Source organism: Podarcis raffonei, chromosome 4 (assembly GCF_027172205.1).
Source record: "Podarcis raffonei isolate rPodRaf1 chromosome 4, rPodRaf1.pri, whole genome shotgun sequence".
NCBI classification, from domain to species: Eukaryota; Metazoa; Chordata; class Lepidosauria; order Squamata; family Lacertidae; genus Podarcis; species Podarcis raffonei.
The window spans coordinates 65,490,023-65,507,920 of NC_070605.1; the positions used below are offsets into that span (position 1 = coordinate 65,490,023).

Consider the following 17,898-nt stretch of genomic DNA (forward strand, 5'->3'; position numbering starts at 1 on the left):
TGTAATTAGTTTTGATAACAAGGGGAGCCTAAATACAATAATCAACAGAATCTTATCTGCTATTTTCCCCCAGTGGGTTGAATGATACAATGCTAGCAGGAATGGAAGAAACTAGCTTCATCAGCACTGTATAAAATTTCCAGCCGAATTTATTTCATGTTGCCCCCAAAGATTCCTTTTTACAATTACTGATGGGGTAATATAAAAAAAAAATAGATATGATCTCAGCTGAAAAACACTTTGACCACAGGTCAAAATATCAGAAAGAGAGAAATTCTGATAATAGAAATCCCAGAAGCTCTGTGGGAAACTGACACAATTTAGAGCCCGCAAAGTTAAACGCTGCCATCCAGAAGTTCAAGAAAACCTTCTGCAATTACTGCCTGTCCAGGACTGAGGGAGAAAAAATAGGGTGGCTGGGTATCAAGCACAGCAAACCACAAAACATGGGTTGACTTTGGATTGACAGGTCACAAGTTGTGCAGGTCAACTCTATAGCAGTTGGCTGTGTATTATATAAAAACAGCAATACTCACTAACATCCCCACTGAGGATAAGAATATTTCCAAACTGTTTCGAGTGTAAGATTTTAATATTCTGGTAAGCTGACTCTTCATCATAAACAACTTCATCAATGTCATATTCCACCAATCGTCCATCTGCTGTGGGCCAATATTTATCAATAGCATCTCCTCTCACAATGGCTGGCAATCTGAGAACGAAAAGACAAAAGAAGAGAACGTTCACAATTTCAGGTATGTGCAAGTTAGCAAAAGCTATATTACAGTCAAGACATTTCTAAAACGTTACCTTCCTAGAGGTACTCGAACACTGTAACCTAGTGTTCCAAGCAAAGAATTTCCATTGTAAACTTTTTAATGTTAGTACTTTTGAGACAATTGCCATTCCTTGATTTGCAGCCCCCCCAAAATGAATTCCATTACTGGAACGGAACAAGAGATAAGCAGCACACAAAAGGTTTTTGAAAATGTGGTTATTTTTAGCATTCACTGGTACAACAACATTCCAGGCAGACTCTCATGTTGACTTATCTATGAGTATTTTTAAAATGTCCATTCTGATACCACGACAGCAACAACTGAATTCCTAGGCTGTAATGTTTACATGGAAGCTGCTGTTATATAACTTGGACATAGCTGTCAAACAGGTTGCCAAAAGACGGCGGATAACTGTGCTAGCTATTAATGCTTTTATATACTTTGTTAAATTAGCTTTCTAAAGGTAGAAATGACAGAGCATGTTAAAAGTTGTTTTGTTTGTGAACCGCCCTTGGTATTTCTTCTTGAAATGCAAGAGGGTATACAAATTAATTTAACTGATTAATTAATTTAACTATGCTTTCACAACAGCAGAAAACATAAGGACAGAAAAATCTGTCATGCCTTTCAGATATACCCAAGCCATGCCTTCTAATGAAACAATTTAAGAGACGCTAGAGGGCAGTACCAGATAGAATGCAAACTTCAGGAGACCAAAGGTTTTTTTAACTATAAAAGCCAATTTGCTTTATAGACTATTAAAACCAGATAAATATTTTAATAGAGAGAGAGAGAGAGCAAACCCACCGAAATATCTCAAGCTTTATTCTTAATCCCCCCCCCCCCTGTCCACTCCTATGCCACACATTATGTATTCATTTACTGGTGCAGTTATTTTACCCAAATAGCCATTGTCTGGTCAACTGGGATGCAAGAGACTGACAAAATGAGCTGACAAAAGGCAGATCACATGTAGTGTGTAAAGCTTGTTCCAAGGGTACACTGTCACTGCCCACACAGTAGGAATACTACTCTTGCTTTTCCCAGCATTACCCTGCTCTCCCTGCAGCCAACTAAGCTGTCTTCACTTATGCAGTACCAAGGCATGGAACATCAACAGCACCTGGGTCAATGACAGCTTGGAATACTCTTACCTCAAAGTCTGGAGAGGAAGCAAAACAGTTGCCACCTCACAGAGAGCACACAAGGCTATGCTGATGCTTCCTACTTTTTCACCTGGAAACCTGAACAACCTGAGCAAGAAAAAGCTACAAAATGGTGGCATCCCACAAAAGCCAGAGAAGCAGGATGTTCAGATTACTATCAGAGGCAAAAGGCTGTCTCTGTCAGCCCTGTAACCTACTACACTGTATTAGTTCTGTTTTTCTAACGTTGTCAGCCTCCATGCCTTATCAATGCTCATCACTCTGTTCCTGTATATAACAAAATTATTTCCTTGTCTAATCCAGCATTAGGTAACTTGTGCCTTCCGCATGTTGTTGGATTCCAACTCTTATTAGGCCCAGACAGAACAGCGAAAGGTCAGTAATAAAGGAAGTTGCTGTCCAACAACATATGGAGGGTGTGACCACGGTTGCTGATCTCCTCAGAACTTCAGGAAACCTGACAAACCCATTTACCTTAGTTCCCATCAGCTTGTTCTGCAAACAGCCAGATATTATAAATACAGTGGTACCTCAGGTTAATAACTTAATTTGTTCTGGAGGTCGGTTCTTAATCTGAAACTATTCTTAACCTAAGGTACCACTTTAGCTAATGGGGCCTCCCGCTAGCGCCGGAGCACGATTTCTGTTCTCATCCTGGGGCAAAGTTCTTAACCTGAGGTACTATTTCTGGGTTAGCGGAGCCTGTAACCTGAACTGTCTGTAACCCGAGGTACCACTGTACCAGTCTTTGGTCTAGCTACAGATTCTCTCCAATCACTGGAAAAGAATGAAGGAATGCATATGGGTGGGTTGTTTCTATATCTCCCCACTAATCTGTAGGTATGGAAAAGAATGTCAAATAAGGTGCCTTAGGCCCCTTCAAGTTCAGCTCTCTGCTTTAGTTTTTCCCCAACCCCATATATTTCTGTATGGAATAAAAACCACAATAACATGGCAGCCCCCCCCCCCCCCGCAAAGACTACAACTTAACACCACCCAATTATGCCCCCCGATTTCAGTTTACTTCATTTCTATCCTACCTTTCTAGTGCCTATGCACTATTCAGGGCATCTAACTATACTTGACAATCACAATATTATATAAAACAACTTATTCAGTAGGAAGTTGCCTTACAGGCAGATCATTGATTCATCTAGTTCAGTACTGTCTACTGACTGGCTGTGCCTCTCCATGGTTTCAAGTACTTAGCAATGCAAGAAGCTGCCAAAATAAAATAAAATGTCTCTACCAACTAGCAAAAGGCAGCCAGAGATGAACCATCCATTTTTCATAGGTTTACTTTGGTGCAGCCACACTATGTCATCATGGAACTCCACTGAATAATCTACAGCAAATGAAAACTTTACTACATTAAGAAAATGTAAGGGTAAAATGAATGAACTCGAATAAAATGTTTTGTAAGTCTCAATACTATGTGTTAAAATTCCATATTCATTTACCAGACATGTCAGTACATCAACAAAGACTTCGCTGGGCAATCTGACCAAACAATCTCAAAATTCCTCACCGTTTTACTCTTTTGATGTTTCTATGACACAGTTCTTTCATTCTTTCTTCTATCTTGTTTAAAAGCTGTGATTAAAAAAAAGTCTAGTTAAAAAACAATAGGATCCAACTAAAAGAACAAGATTCCTAAAAATATGATACACAGCCAACTTTTCTCTCTCACCTCCAAAGCCCATGGCAGCAAAGCCTTAGGATTTTGTCTATTTTCCCTTCTCATTTTTGTTAAAATTAATTTTGCTTTCAGTGAGTTTAGCACTGCATACAAGCCAGTGAGCTTAGTTTCTAAATAAACCAAATCCAAAACATGAGTTATATATAACCTCCTTTTTTATCATTTCATTAAGTTTGCTGTTAAGTAGTATTCAGGGTTTAGAGGTAAAAACAGAAAGATCTGCAACGCCTTATATACAAACAGAAACACAGAGAGAGAATTAAAACCATTGTGAAAATAAAAATGGTTTTGTCTTACACTGAAATGTCATCACGGTCAGTGCCAAGCGATCTGTTAAGGAATGCAGTTAATGGGTTAATTCTCCCCACAATGTACCTACAGGCATTTCTGCTTTACTGTTATGTCTGAAGCAAGTTAGAGGCTTGCCCCGTACTTTCCCACTGAGTTTAATGGCTGCAAGAATTAAAACCTAGCATTTATGAAATTAAAAATAAGCTCTGTAAAAAAAATATGTGTCTACAATTCAAGCACTACCATATATATATGGTACTATACATACCTGCTCTACGTCTCCTCCACTCAAATCGTTGCAACTCTGTACATCGACCAACACCAAGCCATGAGGATAAATTCTCAGATTGGCAAAACTAGACAGTAAAAACAAGCAAAGTGTCAGATGAAAGCGGTCCCCCAGTCCCTACAGTCTAAGCACCAACTTCTTCAACAAGAACTGCAGGAAGAGAACCTGCAGCACCTCAGCTGCCTACCTGCTGCCAACTCTCCCCTCATTTATATTCTAATCAACTGTCCTGTGAGCTTCTGTTGAAAGAAGACCATCTGAATATTTACATTGCTTTCTTCCTACTTGGTAAGTCCTTGTGGTTAAGAGAAATTCTCCATTATAAACAAGCTTGATTTTTAAAAAAATGATCTAAAATGACTAGAAATTTAGTATGTTTTGTTTTCATACAACAAGGAGGATTTCTAAAATATTATCAAACTCTGTTCCATGCAAGTTTGAAGAAATGGCTTTCATGCATTCTTCATTAAAGGGGCAATTGCGCATGTGGCAATGCAATCTTTAGGAGGTAGAACACTTAGCTCCACAAGTAAGAGGCGGTATCTAATGCCACCAAGCATCTGCTGGGAAGCTAAGCATGCTGCCCAATATCCATGGAAAACTGAGAGCCAGTTGGAAAGTTGTCTTATTCTTCGTCTTTTCAAGAAACTCTAGGAACCTGTTTCAGCTGAAGAATAGGGGGGAAATGCTTTAAAAACATAAATGATGGAATGGGGGTGATGGAATCAGCTGGCTGGATGTGATCAGTGGAAAGATGTGGTCAATGCAGCCTGGGAATTTATTTATTTTTTAAAACCTGCTAAATAGCTGGCAGATGGGCAAGAGATGCTAGCTGAAGGAGACGGTAATGAGCACAAAGGAGGTAAAGAGGAAACTGGAAAAGGGACAGTTTTATCTCTTGTGTCTCTTCCTACCTTGTCTTTTTCTCCATCCCTCCCCTTCTCTTTCCACCAGGAACAAGGCAAAGAAGGCCAAGGGAGAGGCACAGAGATATAAAAAGGACAAAGAAAATTATCTCATTTTCTAGACTGGTCATTTTCTGATTCACACAGAAAGTATTTTTAAATGTCCCCAAGGGCAGAAGGAAGATCTGCACATAGAAATCAATGAAGAAACCCAAGACTTTAATGCAGCTGTAACTTGAGCTGGTAAAGGCTACAGATGAAATAAAAATGTAAGAGGGAGAAGGAAGTTACAATGTGAAAGGGAGGGAGAAAATGGGAGGCAACAGGAAAAAAGGAACATCATAAGGCTGGGCAAGAGTGCTGAAGAAGAGCTGGGAAGTGTGCTGGAGAAGGGGACAACGAAAGAAGTTTCTAACTTCCCTGAGGAAATCAGAACTGGAGCTCCCCAAGATGCCTTTTCACTTTTGTGAGGGCCCCTGGGTGCCAGCCCTCAACTTCAGAGGCAGAGCTAACACCTTCAAATGGAGCCCACTCAGCCAGGAGTTCTGGTAACACATTGCCACAGTGTATGTGTGTTAACAGTTTTTAATTCTGGATTTTCAATTGTTGTAATATGCCCTGGGAACTGCTGGTGTAGGATAATAAATTTAAGCATCATGCTTGTTTTAGCATTTCTAGTATTCATTGTTTAACTTGTCAAACTTAAGTTTAATCACACTGCTTAGGAGCGCTTCTGATCCTAGCCTTGATTCTTGAGCCCAAGGTATCGCTGTGGCTAGCAGTGCCTTTGCCCAGCTGAAGCTAGTACATCATCTATACCCATTTTTGCCTTAGTTACACCATGCTGTAATGGGCAGTATGGAAGCCTCATATGAAGACTGTCCAAAACAATTGCTTTGGAATGCAAAGGCATGTGACTCCTTTACTGAAACAACTGCACTGGCTTCCATTTTGTTTCCACGCCCAATTTAAGGAGCCAGTGATTTGAAGGACCACCAACTCCAGTATTAGCCCACCCGCCTCCTAATATCTTCATCATCAGACACGCTCCTGTGTATCTGATGTCTCCATGAGTCTGCTTAGCCCTGGGACCAGGGAGAGAGCCTTTTCAGTAGCTGCACCCAGGCTATGGAACTGACTTGTGGTAGAAGCTCATCTTGCATAAATGGCCTTCTGTCAAATGTCTAAAGCCTTGCAGTTTAAGAAGGATTTTGGGATACAAAAGCTTTTAAAGGCCTTTACCAATTTGTATTTTACCTTGCCACAGTTAACTGTTTCATCATTGCTTAAGAAGATCTACTTGTTTTAATGGCTGCCTTTTATCCTTTTGTGTTCTGCTGCTATTAGCAATTTTCACTTAGTTTTTACCTTATTGCAGCTAGCTGTCTTGAGCTTCTTAAAGGAAAAGCAGGACATAAAAAATTTAAATAAACAAATAAAAATAACCTGTATTTGATTACACAAATTTCTGATAACAGATTTCACCGCTTACAAAAATTAAAACAACGACTAGCATACACACTGGCCAGTTCAGTAATATGGTTCCTTTACTGCACAAACTCAATAAACAGTTTCACTTGCCCAATTGTTTTAAAAATGTACTATTAACATTCCAACAATTACTAGAAGTCAAGCATCTCAAAGATTCATGTATTCCAGAAATACTTGTTCTTTTCCCATTCACTGGCATTTTCAAATAAACTGGAATAAAAAAAAATTTGTTGTTTTTTTTAAAAATCGTACCACTACACGCAGTGCTTTGAATGGCAAATATAATTAACATTCTGCTTGGCAAAGAAAGTGAATGGCTGCTTTGCCTATATTTATGTTGACAACATGATTAATGAAAGCTTTACAATAGAGCATTCTACAATTCTGCCTTTTGTTAGAGTGACCCATGAATTAAATGGACCTGGGAGAGATGACAAATATTACTTTTGCTGGCTTAACTTCATGCAAAGTGGCTTTAATCTAGATACAGAGGAATTGTTTTAGCAGAGACAACAAGGAAGCATGACTTAATCCCCAAGCAACTTCAATTCATTTAGCAGCTGCAGCTTTCCCAATGGGGATTAATACATGGTCTTTGTTAAAGGAAAAAATTGTCGTCAGCAGCATTCACAGGAGTTTCAAATTGCAGAGAATGTATGTTCAAAACCTTTGTGGGTATACCATTATTCAGCAGCACTGCTCGACTCTACGGTGTACGTTAATGTACATTAATGTGTGGTTTCCAATTCTGACTGACATCTACATTCTGTCTAGTCACAGTTCACAGTGTAATGTATTATTACTATTACCAGTAATTTTCTCAATCCAATTTACCACTTCTGCACTTATTTCCACTCACAAAACCACTTTCCATTATTCCCCTTTCATGTGCACATCATCCACACTCCTCAAAAAGAGACAACCAGCTGACCTTGAACTCAACAGCAACTGCTACAATGGCAAGAGGACCACTGATAAGTGTGACAGCATGAAAATTAGGAGAGACCTTGATCCATCCATTCCTTGCCCTGAAAGCATTCAATGAAACCATTTCATGAGCAGAGAAAGGAGTAGACTGAAGCCTGGTTTTCCTACAAACAAACCACAACTTTCCAGGCCCACAAAAGATAGGAATCTCTCTCTTTCCCCCTCGTAGGCACCAAGCATCCTTCTTTGGGGATGGAATTCCATAATGTAAGTGTCACATTGGAAAAGGTATTTTCCCTATGTCGCCTCCCACCTTCTCTCTCATAGCTGGGTGTATTCAGAAAGGGGCTTCAGTAGAGGTTTCTAATGTCCAGGCATGTTAAGCAGGTGGTACTTAAGGTTCCTGGGTTCTAAGCCATGTACAGCTTGCAAAGTAAAAAAATCAGTACCCTGCATTGGTTTCAGAGCAGCTCTTCCAAAATTGATAGACTGCTCCAGCTAAATTTTGAACTTGGTGCAATTTCCAAGCAGTGTTCAAGGTGCACATACAACTTGTTATAGTAGTCTAAATGGAACTTTCCATATCATGGAACACTGTATTTAAATTACTCCCAGTCCAGGAGAAATCACAGCTGACCTGACTGCTCCACTCCCACTGGTTGTTTAAAAGGGGGGGAAATCCACACTAAATGTTAATGGAACACCTAGCAGACTGGCTCCTCCAGTAAATACCAAGCTGACCTTTAATATCTTCTGAGGATACCATGCTGTTCCACAACCAGCCGATTGTCACTTGGTGAAAATGTAGAATAGTGGGTGCTCAGTGGCAGCACCCAAACTCCATTGGGTAATCCATGATGCAGAGTCAATAGTGAGCTTTAAGACACCTCTTAAAAATTCATACGTTTGTCCAAACTTTCCTAGACTCTGACTCTTAATTTTTAATTTTGTTTGGTACACTGTTCAGTTATATTTGTGATATTTATTTGTGTTGAGTTTTCAGCTTGTTTTCAGGATTTTTTATTGAACCTTATTGTCTGTGCTTTTATTGTTTTTATGCAAACCACTTGAGATTTTATTATATCAAGTGGTATATTTTAGATAAATAAGTATATGAATAAATGAATGTTATACTGTATTTATAGCCTAGTTTGGTACTTAAACCATGCCAGCTGTTGTATAGTTACAGAAATCTTTGCAATGTGGGGTAGGAAGGAGGGTTTTTTTACATTTTACATTGATGTTAGTAGTTAAATCCAATAGTTCACAGCACTTAAGTTTCACCTGGTTTCCACAAATGCACCAGTTGCTTCCAGCATTACCTTATTATTACAACAGGGATGCAGGTTCTCATTTTATCTTGCATTAAAGCCCACTCTCCAATGGAGTGCTGCAATCAGGCATATAAGTTTTTTTAATGCCAGCACATCAGAAGGCAGTTAAGAAAAGCATATGTGACGTTACGCATAGTATTAGTTTTTAGAAGTTTGGGTATTGTTACCCAAGCACCTGTAGAAGCAGTAGGAAAGAAGCAGCTCACAAAGCTTAACTGTTACTGAGTATAGTAACAGCAATTGCACAAGGGCTTGTGGAACATCTGCTGCAAGTTCAAGGTACCTTTCAGATTCAGCTATTGCCCTATGCTAAATATGGGGCTCCTGCTAACAGAATGGCTGTTTCATGAACCAAATCTTACAACTCTATCTATCACCAAATACTTATATACCATCCAAATAAGAAAGGCTCTCTCGAGCAGTTTACAAGCAAAAAAAATTAAACTGCAAGCTACTAAAAATAAGGCATCAAATAAAGGTAAAGGTACCCCTGACCATTAGGTCCAGTCGCGGATGACTCTGGGGTTGTGGTGCTCATCTCGCTCTATAGGCCGAGGGAGCCGGCGTTTTGTCTGCTGACAGCTTCCGGGTCATGTGGCCAGCATGACTAAGCCGCTTCTGGCAAACCAGAGCTGCGCACGGTAACGCCGTTTCCTTCCCGCCGGAGCGGTACCTATATATCTACTTGCACTTGACGTGCTTTCAAACTGCTAGGTGGGCAGGAGCTGGGACCGAACTACGGGAGCTCACCCCGTCATGGGGATTCGAACCACCAACCTTCTCATCGTCAAGCTCTAGGCTCTGTGGTTTAGACCACAGTGCCACCCGCGTCCCAAGGCATCAAATACGGAGTCTAAAACAAAACCAGCAGCAAAGTAAAGAGAGAGGATAACCAGCAGAGGATAACACAACCGAGAAGTCTCAGAAAGGTCTGTAAATATTACAGAATGCCCGACAATGAATTTTTACACGTGTGAAATTTTGATTTTGAATACTAAACAGTATACAACCACTCCAGTTTTAAATACAGGAGCTGTTATGCAGGGCAGCTCTATTTTCTTAGAATTAAAATGCTAAAATGGTACAAACCAACTCAGCCATTCACAGAACACCCCGCTTCAGGGTGATGTCTCATATTGTTGCCAGGTCAGATAACTGTAGCATTTGAGGGCAGAAAAATACCCATTGTTTTCAGTCAGCCAGACATGTGCAATGTTGTCTAAGAATGCGGTACTAGGCTTGTTTTGTAACAAACAATAAAGCCTTGTGGTTTTGTAGGGTTATGTATTCATTTTGTCACTGGGAAACACATTCCCATTACATTTTAGTTACTGTGGGCATTTGAAATTAACTCACTGAAACCCTTGCAAAAAAAAAAGTGTTAAAGCTCTTAATTAAATGCCCTTTTTATTTCACTTCTTTGAAGGTGGATTTCACATCTAGACATTTACCTGGTTGTTAAACAGCAATGCTAACACCCTCCACAAATTATGGGTCTATATTGCACTCACCTGCCATTTTTACTGACGTAGGTTGCTAAGTACCCATGATCATCCCAGTTATGAATAGTTTCTGTCATTCCCTGCTCTTGGAAGATGGGCTGTAGACCTTTAAAAACGGCACTACAATCAGCTAGACAATGAAAGAAAAGACACCATGGGTCAATAAAGGCACTTCGATTTTTAACATGTATTCTTTTGATAGTTGTAGAACTCTCATCATGAGCATAAAATTAGATTCCCAAGATGCTGGTACTGTATCTTCTGCCAGACATTTCCCCGTCTGCTTTAGCTTTTTTGTCAGCATCTTCTCTCAGAAGGATAAAAACAAAGTATAAAGTGAATGTCTAAAATTATATTTCTTACTTAGGAGTAGCAAATTAACAAACTATGTGGCTGCATCTAGCTGTAAATGAAATAAAAATTCATTCCAAAATTGTGTAAACTCTGATAAAGGAGCTTCCTGCTGGCTCCCGGTCTATATATAGCTACTAGATAGAAAACAAAAGGTCTTTCCTGTGTTTTTATTCATAAATATATTTATAAAATGCTTCTAATGTTGGGGTTGTGGGGAGAGACTTGCTGCCAGGGACAATTGTTTTAGTACATGCCGTTGCACAAATGTGAGAAACAGGCCAGTTCATTCATTTTAAAGAGAAAGAAAAACGAATACAAGGTTTTTAAAAATACAAATTTTAAATCTTCACTTCCTTTTTATATAATGATTCTTAGGTTCTCCTTTGGTTTTTGCAAGCTGAATAACACATATCAATTATAATATACACATGTAAAATGTTTGCAGCCCACTGCATTGCACAGGTTTGTACACCGGGGATGGCTGGGGCTTTCTGACATACACACAATGGCAAATGTTTATCTAGGAAAACACAGCGCATTTCCAGAGTTCTATAATAAAAAGCAGCCCTAAGAGAGTGAGGACCGGATTCAACTAACCCAGAGTGATAGCGGAAGCCAATGCAAGGGCTCACACTAGCCCACAGCTCCCATTACACTCTGGAGTGTTGGAAGAAGCCCCAGAACATGTCAATGGGGGGGATTCCACCTGGCAAGCATAAATGCTTGGACTGAGAGAATGATCATAAGAGCACAACATGAATTTCTTCCCCATATTCTCTGTACTGAAAGCAAGTTTGTTGAAAACAACTCTATTTCTAGCCTAACATTTTTGCACTTCTGCAGCTATGCTCCTTACATCCCACTTGACTTCCATTTGTGTAGTGGGGGAAAAGCATTCCTGTTTTTTATTTCTGCATCACAGGTAACCATGGTTAGTATGATATTTTTTCTTTCTATATAAAATAGGTCCTATCTGGCAGAAATGTTGCAAGGAGCATTTGTCTATAGGCTTCATCGTTTTGTTGACTAATCCATGCATGGCAATACAGTCGTACCTTGGTTCTCGAACGGAATCCGTTCTGGAAATCCGTTCAACTTCCGAAAACATTAGAAAACCAAGGCACAGCTTCCGATTGGCTGCAAGAGCTTTCTGCACACAATTGGAAGCTGAAGAAGCCGCGTTGGACGTTCGGGTTCCAAAGAACATTCGCAAACCAGAACACTCACTGCCGGGTTTGTGGCATTCGGGAGCCAAAACGTTCGAGTCACAAGGCGTTCGAGAACCAAGGTACGACTGTAATGGTAATACAGAACAATCCAAATTTTCAGCAGGAGCACAGAATGATAAGAAAGAATAAAAGAACATATAACCTTTTTCTTATTATACTTGTGCGTGAATTGTAACCTGGGGAGCAAATGAATAAAAAGTACATTATTATAGGTAAATATTAACTCTTGCTCAGATGAATATCAGACCATTACATTTGCAAAGCCAAATGAGTTTTTATGTTTTCAACGACCTGAATCACGAATTGATCTGCATGAAAGGCTGGCTTTTGTTAGGAACGTTCAGGATGCTCAGCCAGGCATCCTTGTTTGTCCAAGTGGGATTCAAAGAACAAGAAACTGACAGATGGTCATTTTGACATGTTTCAGGTTTCATTTTTCACCTTTTTTTATAGAAGCTGAACTTCTAGTGGAGTTGGGTGTGCCTGGCAATAATCCTAATCCTTTAGAAATTGCATTTTGCTGCTCATTAATTTTGAAAGGAGAGAGGAGGAACCTCAAGAATAGGAGCTGAATACACAGGCCTCTCTGTCTGGCCCTCAGGATACCTCCAGCTCACACTTCTTTCCCAGCAACATTCTGCACTCCCCTCAGGTGCTGCTGCCTATTTGGAATATACCATTGATATGTCTTCTTGCATACTTTAATGTACAGGTGTGTGCATTTGTGTAGAAACGTCTGGCCTTTGTGTGGCTAGAATATAGCCTATGGTCGAAACAGAAGAGTCACGTTAATTGTTTTGCCCGTTTTTGCCTCTGGCATCATCCAATACTGGCAAGCAATTGCCAAGAAAGGAAAGCAAACTTTCAGCTGAAAAAGGACTAAAGACGTAATTTTAAGACACCTTGGTACAAGTTATGCCATACATAGAAAACCAGCCCAAAATGGTTCCTTCCACCAAGTATTGACTTTCATCAGCCTGTATGTGGATGAGATGACTTCCTAGGGAAGTTTCAGGAATAAAAAATACTCCCCTGTTTTTCACTTTAACCTCAGAAGTCAAATTTCAAGAGCTCATATCCCATATAACTTTTTAATAGAGGCAACTCCACGTGCCCCCGCGCATATGCGCAGTGCAGGTATCCTGGAAGTGGATCCCAGAAATGGGGAGCACCCTGGAGAGGAGCCTTGACATTTCTTAGTTTAAAATAAATGGTATCAGTCAGCCAGCCTAAATTTCGTAAGGCTTTGCTGATGCACCTCTTTCCTTAGAGCACAAGATAAACTGCTGAGATTAGACAGGAAGGGGCTGCCACAGACAAGAAGGGGCTTGTACTTGGTGAAGCAGAAAAACTTTCAGGGGGAGAAATGCTTACTGAACAGCTTAATTGATTGGGTTGTTGTGAGAATGAACACTGGGGCACCGTAAGTTCTATGACAGAACAGCAGGATAAAAATGGGGAGGAGAAAAGAGCCGGTGTGGTTATATTGTGGCTAGAGTGTCGGACTTAGCATGGGAAGACAAGATTTAATTTCCCACTGAGCCATAAAAAGCAGGTAAGCTTTGTTTGGCCACCTTCTCTGTCAGCCTAATCTATCTCACAAGGTTTGAAAGGATAAAAGGGTGGGTGGAACACACAAACACACACAACATGTATGCTTCCCCAAGCTCGGTGGAGTAAGGTCAGGAGAAAAATAGGAGAAAAAATAACTTTCTGGTTTACGGTTACAATGGTATTTTGTTCTGAGAAATGAGTATCTCCTTCCTGCATTCAACAAGTTATCCGTTTCGCCTTGTTCTACCGTTTTCATCAACAGTGCAGAGCTGATAAGCAAAGAACAGACAGTCTCTCTCACTGTCTCTCATACATGTAAACAAACAAATAATATCCGCTGGAGGAAGGCCTTACTTGGAATAAATATTAGGAATTTTGAAAGCCTTGCTCTAATATATGCCCAAACTGAGGTTTTAAAAGATTTACTTTGGACCTGCTGTTATTGTTCTAAAACTTTGACACCTACCACAGCGCCGCCACCCGTGTCTCTACTCGTAATTCAAAACAAAACCTATTAACCTGGGAAAGCATTCTACGAGTGTAACCCTCTGGGCAAAATCTAGAGGTGCACAGGTAATTACTAGGCAATATATTTGCCTCTGTGATATTCTGCTAGAGGAAAAGGCTTGGTGTTCTATGGCTTAGCTACTGGTCTTCCCACTCTAATTCTCTCTCTCTCTCTCTCTCTCTCTCTCTCTCTCTCTCTGTGTGTGTGTGTGTGTGTGTGTGTGTGTTTAAAATATCTTAGTGGCACTTAAAAGCTTTCGGACTGTGGTAAGGCAACAGCAAGGACATAGCAGAATGTGAGGGATAGGCAGGGAAGATGGGTGTGTGTTGCGTAACTAAGGATCATTCCCAAACTTGGGCAACAAGATCAGCATCCTAGCAGGCTCAGCCAACATAAACTGGCTTCTTCTGCCTGTATCAAGAGGAATTTTTCAGCAGCAATTACCATAAAACCACTATCTCAGAAAATATCGCCATAAACGTAATTGCTCCCTTTATGCCAAAACACAAGAAAGCATAGTAACCCTGTCATATTTTGTTTCTTTAATTGTAGAAATATTACCCCTATGGCGCAAGAGCAAGGATAAATCGTTCTTCAAAGTATTTTGACTCTCATGGTGCAAACAAATTTCCTCAACATGTTAAGTGGTATGTTTTCTGGTTCTTGTACTGCACAAGCTCATTTTTGTCTTTAATTAAATCAGTAACATTTTTGAAAGCTTGCCATTTGCTACAAACCATTCAGTTTCTCACTGCTGGGCTTAACAACTTCAGAAGCCATCAATGAACCAATCAGAAATGCTTCAAATAAGTTTTAAGGGATAAGGCCCATTGAGCTTCTTTGTGGGCTAATTTCTAAGCTGACATCAAGTAAGCCCACAACTTATGCACATTTAACTTGTGTGCATTCAGCTTTATGTGTGTTTCCCCTCCAAAATTGGCCTGTTAAATTTCAGCACTACTGAATATTTAATGTAGAGATTTCAGTTTTTCACCTCACGTAACTAAATGCAGTGAGGCATTTCACCCAAAGTCTGAGCAACATCAAAATAAAACTATCTAATCAATAGTAAACATATTTCTGAGGTAAACTTTTATCAGTGCCCTTTTGTATGAATACAATCCCAAATGCACCAATTATGTACCCTCCCCAGTGGTTTGTTTGAGAGCAGTTCCACAGAGACAATGCTTCTTTAGCCCAGAACCTGACATCTATAGCACCTGGGAAGGAGTTGTTCAGTCTGCAATCTCCATCTTGGAACCAAACTAACAAGATGACTTCATGGCTACATCCTCCAGCCGTTTTTTGTACTTCCCCCACCCCCTGCTTTGTGCAACATCTTATCTGATTTAGAGTTCTTAAATACTAGACAACTTGCCACATTTTTGTAGCTCCTAATAAAGGTAGTGCCCAACTCTTGATATGGGATTATTTTTTCTTATTGACATACGTGGCTACCTTTGCTTTTCAAAATATTTTTCTGGGGCTCTAACAAATACCTTTCATATTGGTCATAGGCTGAATACTGAAAGTGCAAGCCCAAAGTTATTCAGAAATATTATTTATAAGTATTCGTTTTATTTTAGTTTTATAACAATAGCTCATCTCTTGTCTTTGTAATCTCCAAGGAACCACTAATGCGCTGTTTATCAGAATGCTGCCTGCCACAGAATTTCACTGCATGGCACTTCAGTGTGTTTGTTTATCAATCTGATGATAAAGCTAATAAAATTATAAAAATCAAAAGTTAGCCTGTGTCTGGTCATTTTTAAAAGTGGACATACCAAAAACAAGCATAAACATCATACATTCTGAATAGATCATTCCCTATAAGCATAGTAGTCATATTGTGGTAGAAAAATATTATGTGGGTCCCTCCTAATGGTGTTTGGCAACTTATTCAAAATACTTATCATCACTATTCCCTTTACTGCATCAATCCCAAATCACAAAAGACTGGGAGAAGAGGAATGTTTATGCCTAGCACCTAAAGAAGGTGGCAGGCAAGCCTCCCTGGGGACAGCATTCGACAAGCAGGGAGCCACCACAGAAAAGGCCCGATCTTCTGTTGCCAATTTCCAGGCCCTTTATGGAGGAGGCAAACAAAGAAGGAATAACCAGCTGCACACATTTAAGATGGGGGGACATCTGAACTGCGAGTAGTACATGCGAAAAGGATCTAGACGCCTTAGGAGACCACAACTATCTTCTGTCACATGGAGGATGGAGCAAGCTTGTTTTTACATGCTCTGGAGGAACAGGTGAGTGACTAAACAAAACACAAAGACTGCTTATTCAGCAGATATTCAGGGTAATACCTGCATACCACTGGTCTTCAACTAGTGGGCTGTGGCCTAATCCAAGGTAGGTTGCAACAGGAACACTACCACTATGCAAAGATAGGGTGAAACGTTAAGAAATGGGTCTTCAAATGTATGTTTAGGTTAAAAGTAAGTCTGAAAAAGTTGAAGATACACAGAAAAGCTGACTAATTCCTCAGCACTGTTTGTTCCGATGAACCGATATGAGTAAGGCTGGAGTCCAGTTTGTCTTGCTTGCTATCTTTCAGAGTTAGCTATGCAACACCTCTGCAAATGGGATTACACAAATTTACGCAAGAAGCATTTGGTAGACTAACAAGCATCACAGGCAAACAAGAGGAATTAACTTCTACAAGAGTTTCAGAATGCAGATTGAAGCACACACACAAACTGATCTGAGTTTCAGATTATGATCGTGAGATACTTCTAACACCCGAGAACTTGCTCATCCATTCTTCCTTCCTCACCTCTGCTTTGCAACCATTCTCCCTACTTAATAGTAGGATGATGCTTTCTTTTAAAATAGAACCAAACTGCAGAGAGAGGGAGAACAGAGAATGTATCTCAACCACAAACAACTTGTAATGATACAGAATACTGAAATATCGTTCTTCTACAAACAGGAAACATGGCCCTCTGTCCCAGAGAAGCTGCAATTGTGTCTATATACCCAGTCGCACAACCTTTAAACCTTCATAGTACTGTTGATTTTGCTGGGAGCTGAGCTCCTACCCAGCTTTGGAATCTGTTTCTTTATAATGTTAATAGCAAGCTGGTCAAGATCAACAGCCATGTGTCACATACACATAATACATTAAAAGCACATGGCTTCCTCCATATAATCTTGGGAACTGTAGTTTGTTAAGGGTGCTAGGTATTGTAGCTCAGTGAAGGGTAAGCTACCATTCCCATGATCTTTTGAGAAAAGCCATGTGTTTAAAATATATGTTGTGACCATTTGAGTACCCCAATAAAGCTGCCAGTTGTTTTGCTGTTCTTTGTTCTAAGCAAGTATTTTTTTTCCATTACACACATATGTGTATATGATAACAGAACTAGGTATCATTAAAAGAACACAGATTTGGTTGGATCAGGGAAGTAGCAAGAGTCTTCTCAGGTTCAAATTCCCACTCAGTCATGAAACTCACTGTGTGACCGTGGGCCAATTGCTCTTTCAAAGCCGAATTTACAATTTACATCACTGGTTAGTTTTGAGAATAAGGAATGGGGGATCAGACCAGGGTGGGGCATGGACAATGCCTTGAGCTCCTTAAAGAAAATGAGAGAGAGAAATGTAGCAAATATGAATAAAAGTCCCCATACTTTCTTTGAATTTTGCTGCAGTCAACAAGAAATATTGTCAGGTATTTATTTATTTAATATACTACCTTTCTCCCACTGCAGGGCCCAAGTTGGCTCACAACATGAACTAAAACAGATACAGCTGAAATGCAACCCCCCCCTAAAAAACAGCTAAATACATGTTATATTTTTTTAAAAAAGAAAACAATATGGTAACCAAGTTGCCATATTAAAAACAGCACTGAAT

The 17,898-nt window shown here is 39.9% G+C and overlaps 1 protein-coding gene across 2 annotated transcripts in view; it reads right to left on the reverse strand.

The window, feature by feature from the left end:
* The window catches only part of SMS (spermine synthase), a 35,070-nt gene that overhangs the window by 14,179 nt on the left and 2,993 nt on the right, over positions 1–17,898 (reverse strand). For both annotated transcript variants that reach the window (XM_053387061.1, XM_053387062.1), the window contains exons 2-5: positions 10,393–10,513; positions 4,204–4,291; positions 3,474–3,538; positions 537–712 (exon numbers count right to left, since the gene is read on the reverse strand). In XM_053387061.1, coding sequence (XP_053243036.1) covers positions 537–712; positions 3,474–3,538; positions 4,204–4,291; positions 10,393–10,513 — 450 coding nt within the window. The remainder of the gene's footprint in view (positions 1–536; positions 713–3,473; positions 3,539–4,203; positions 4,292–10,392; positions 10,514–17,898) is intronic.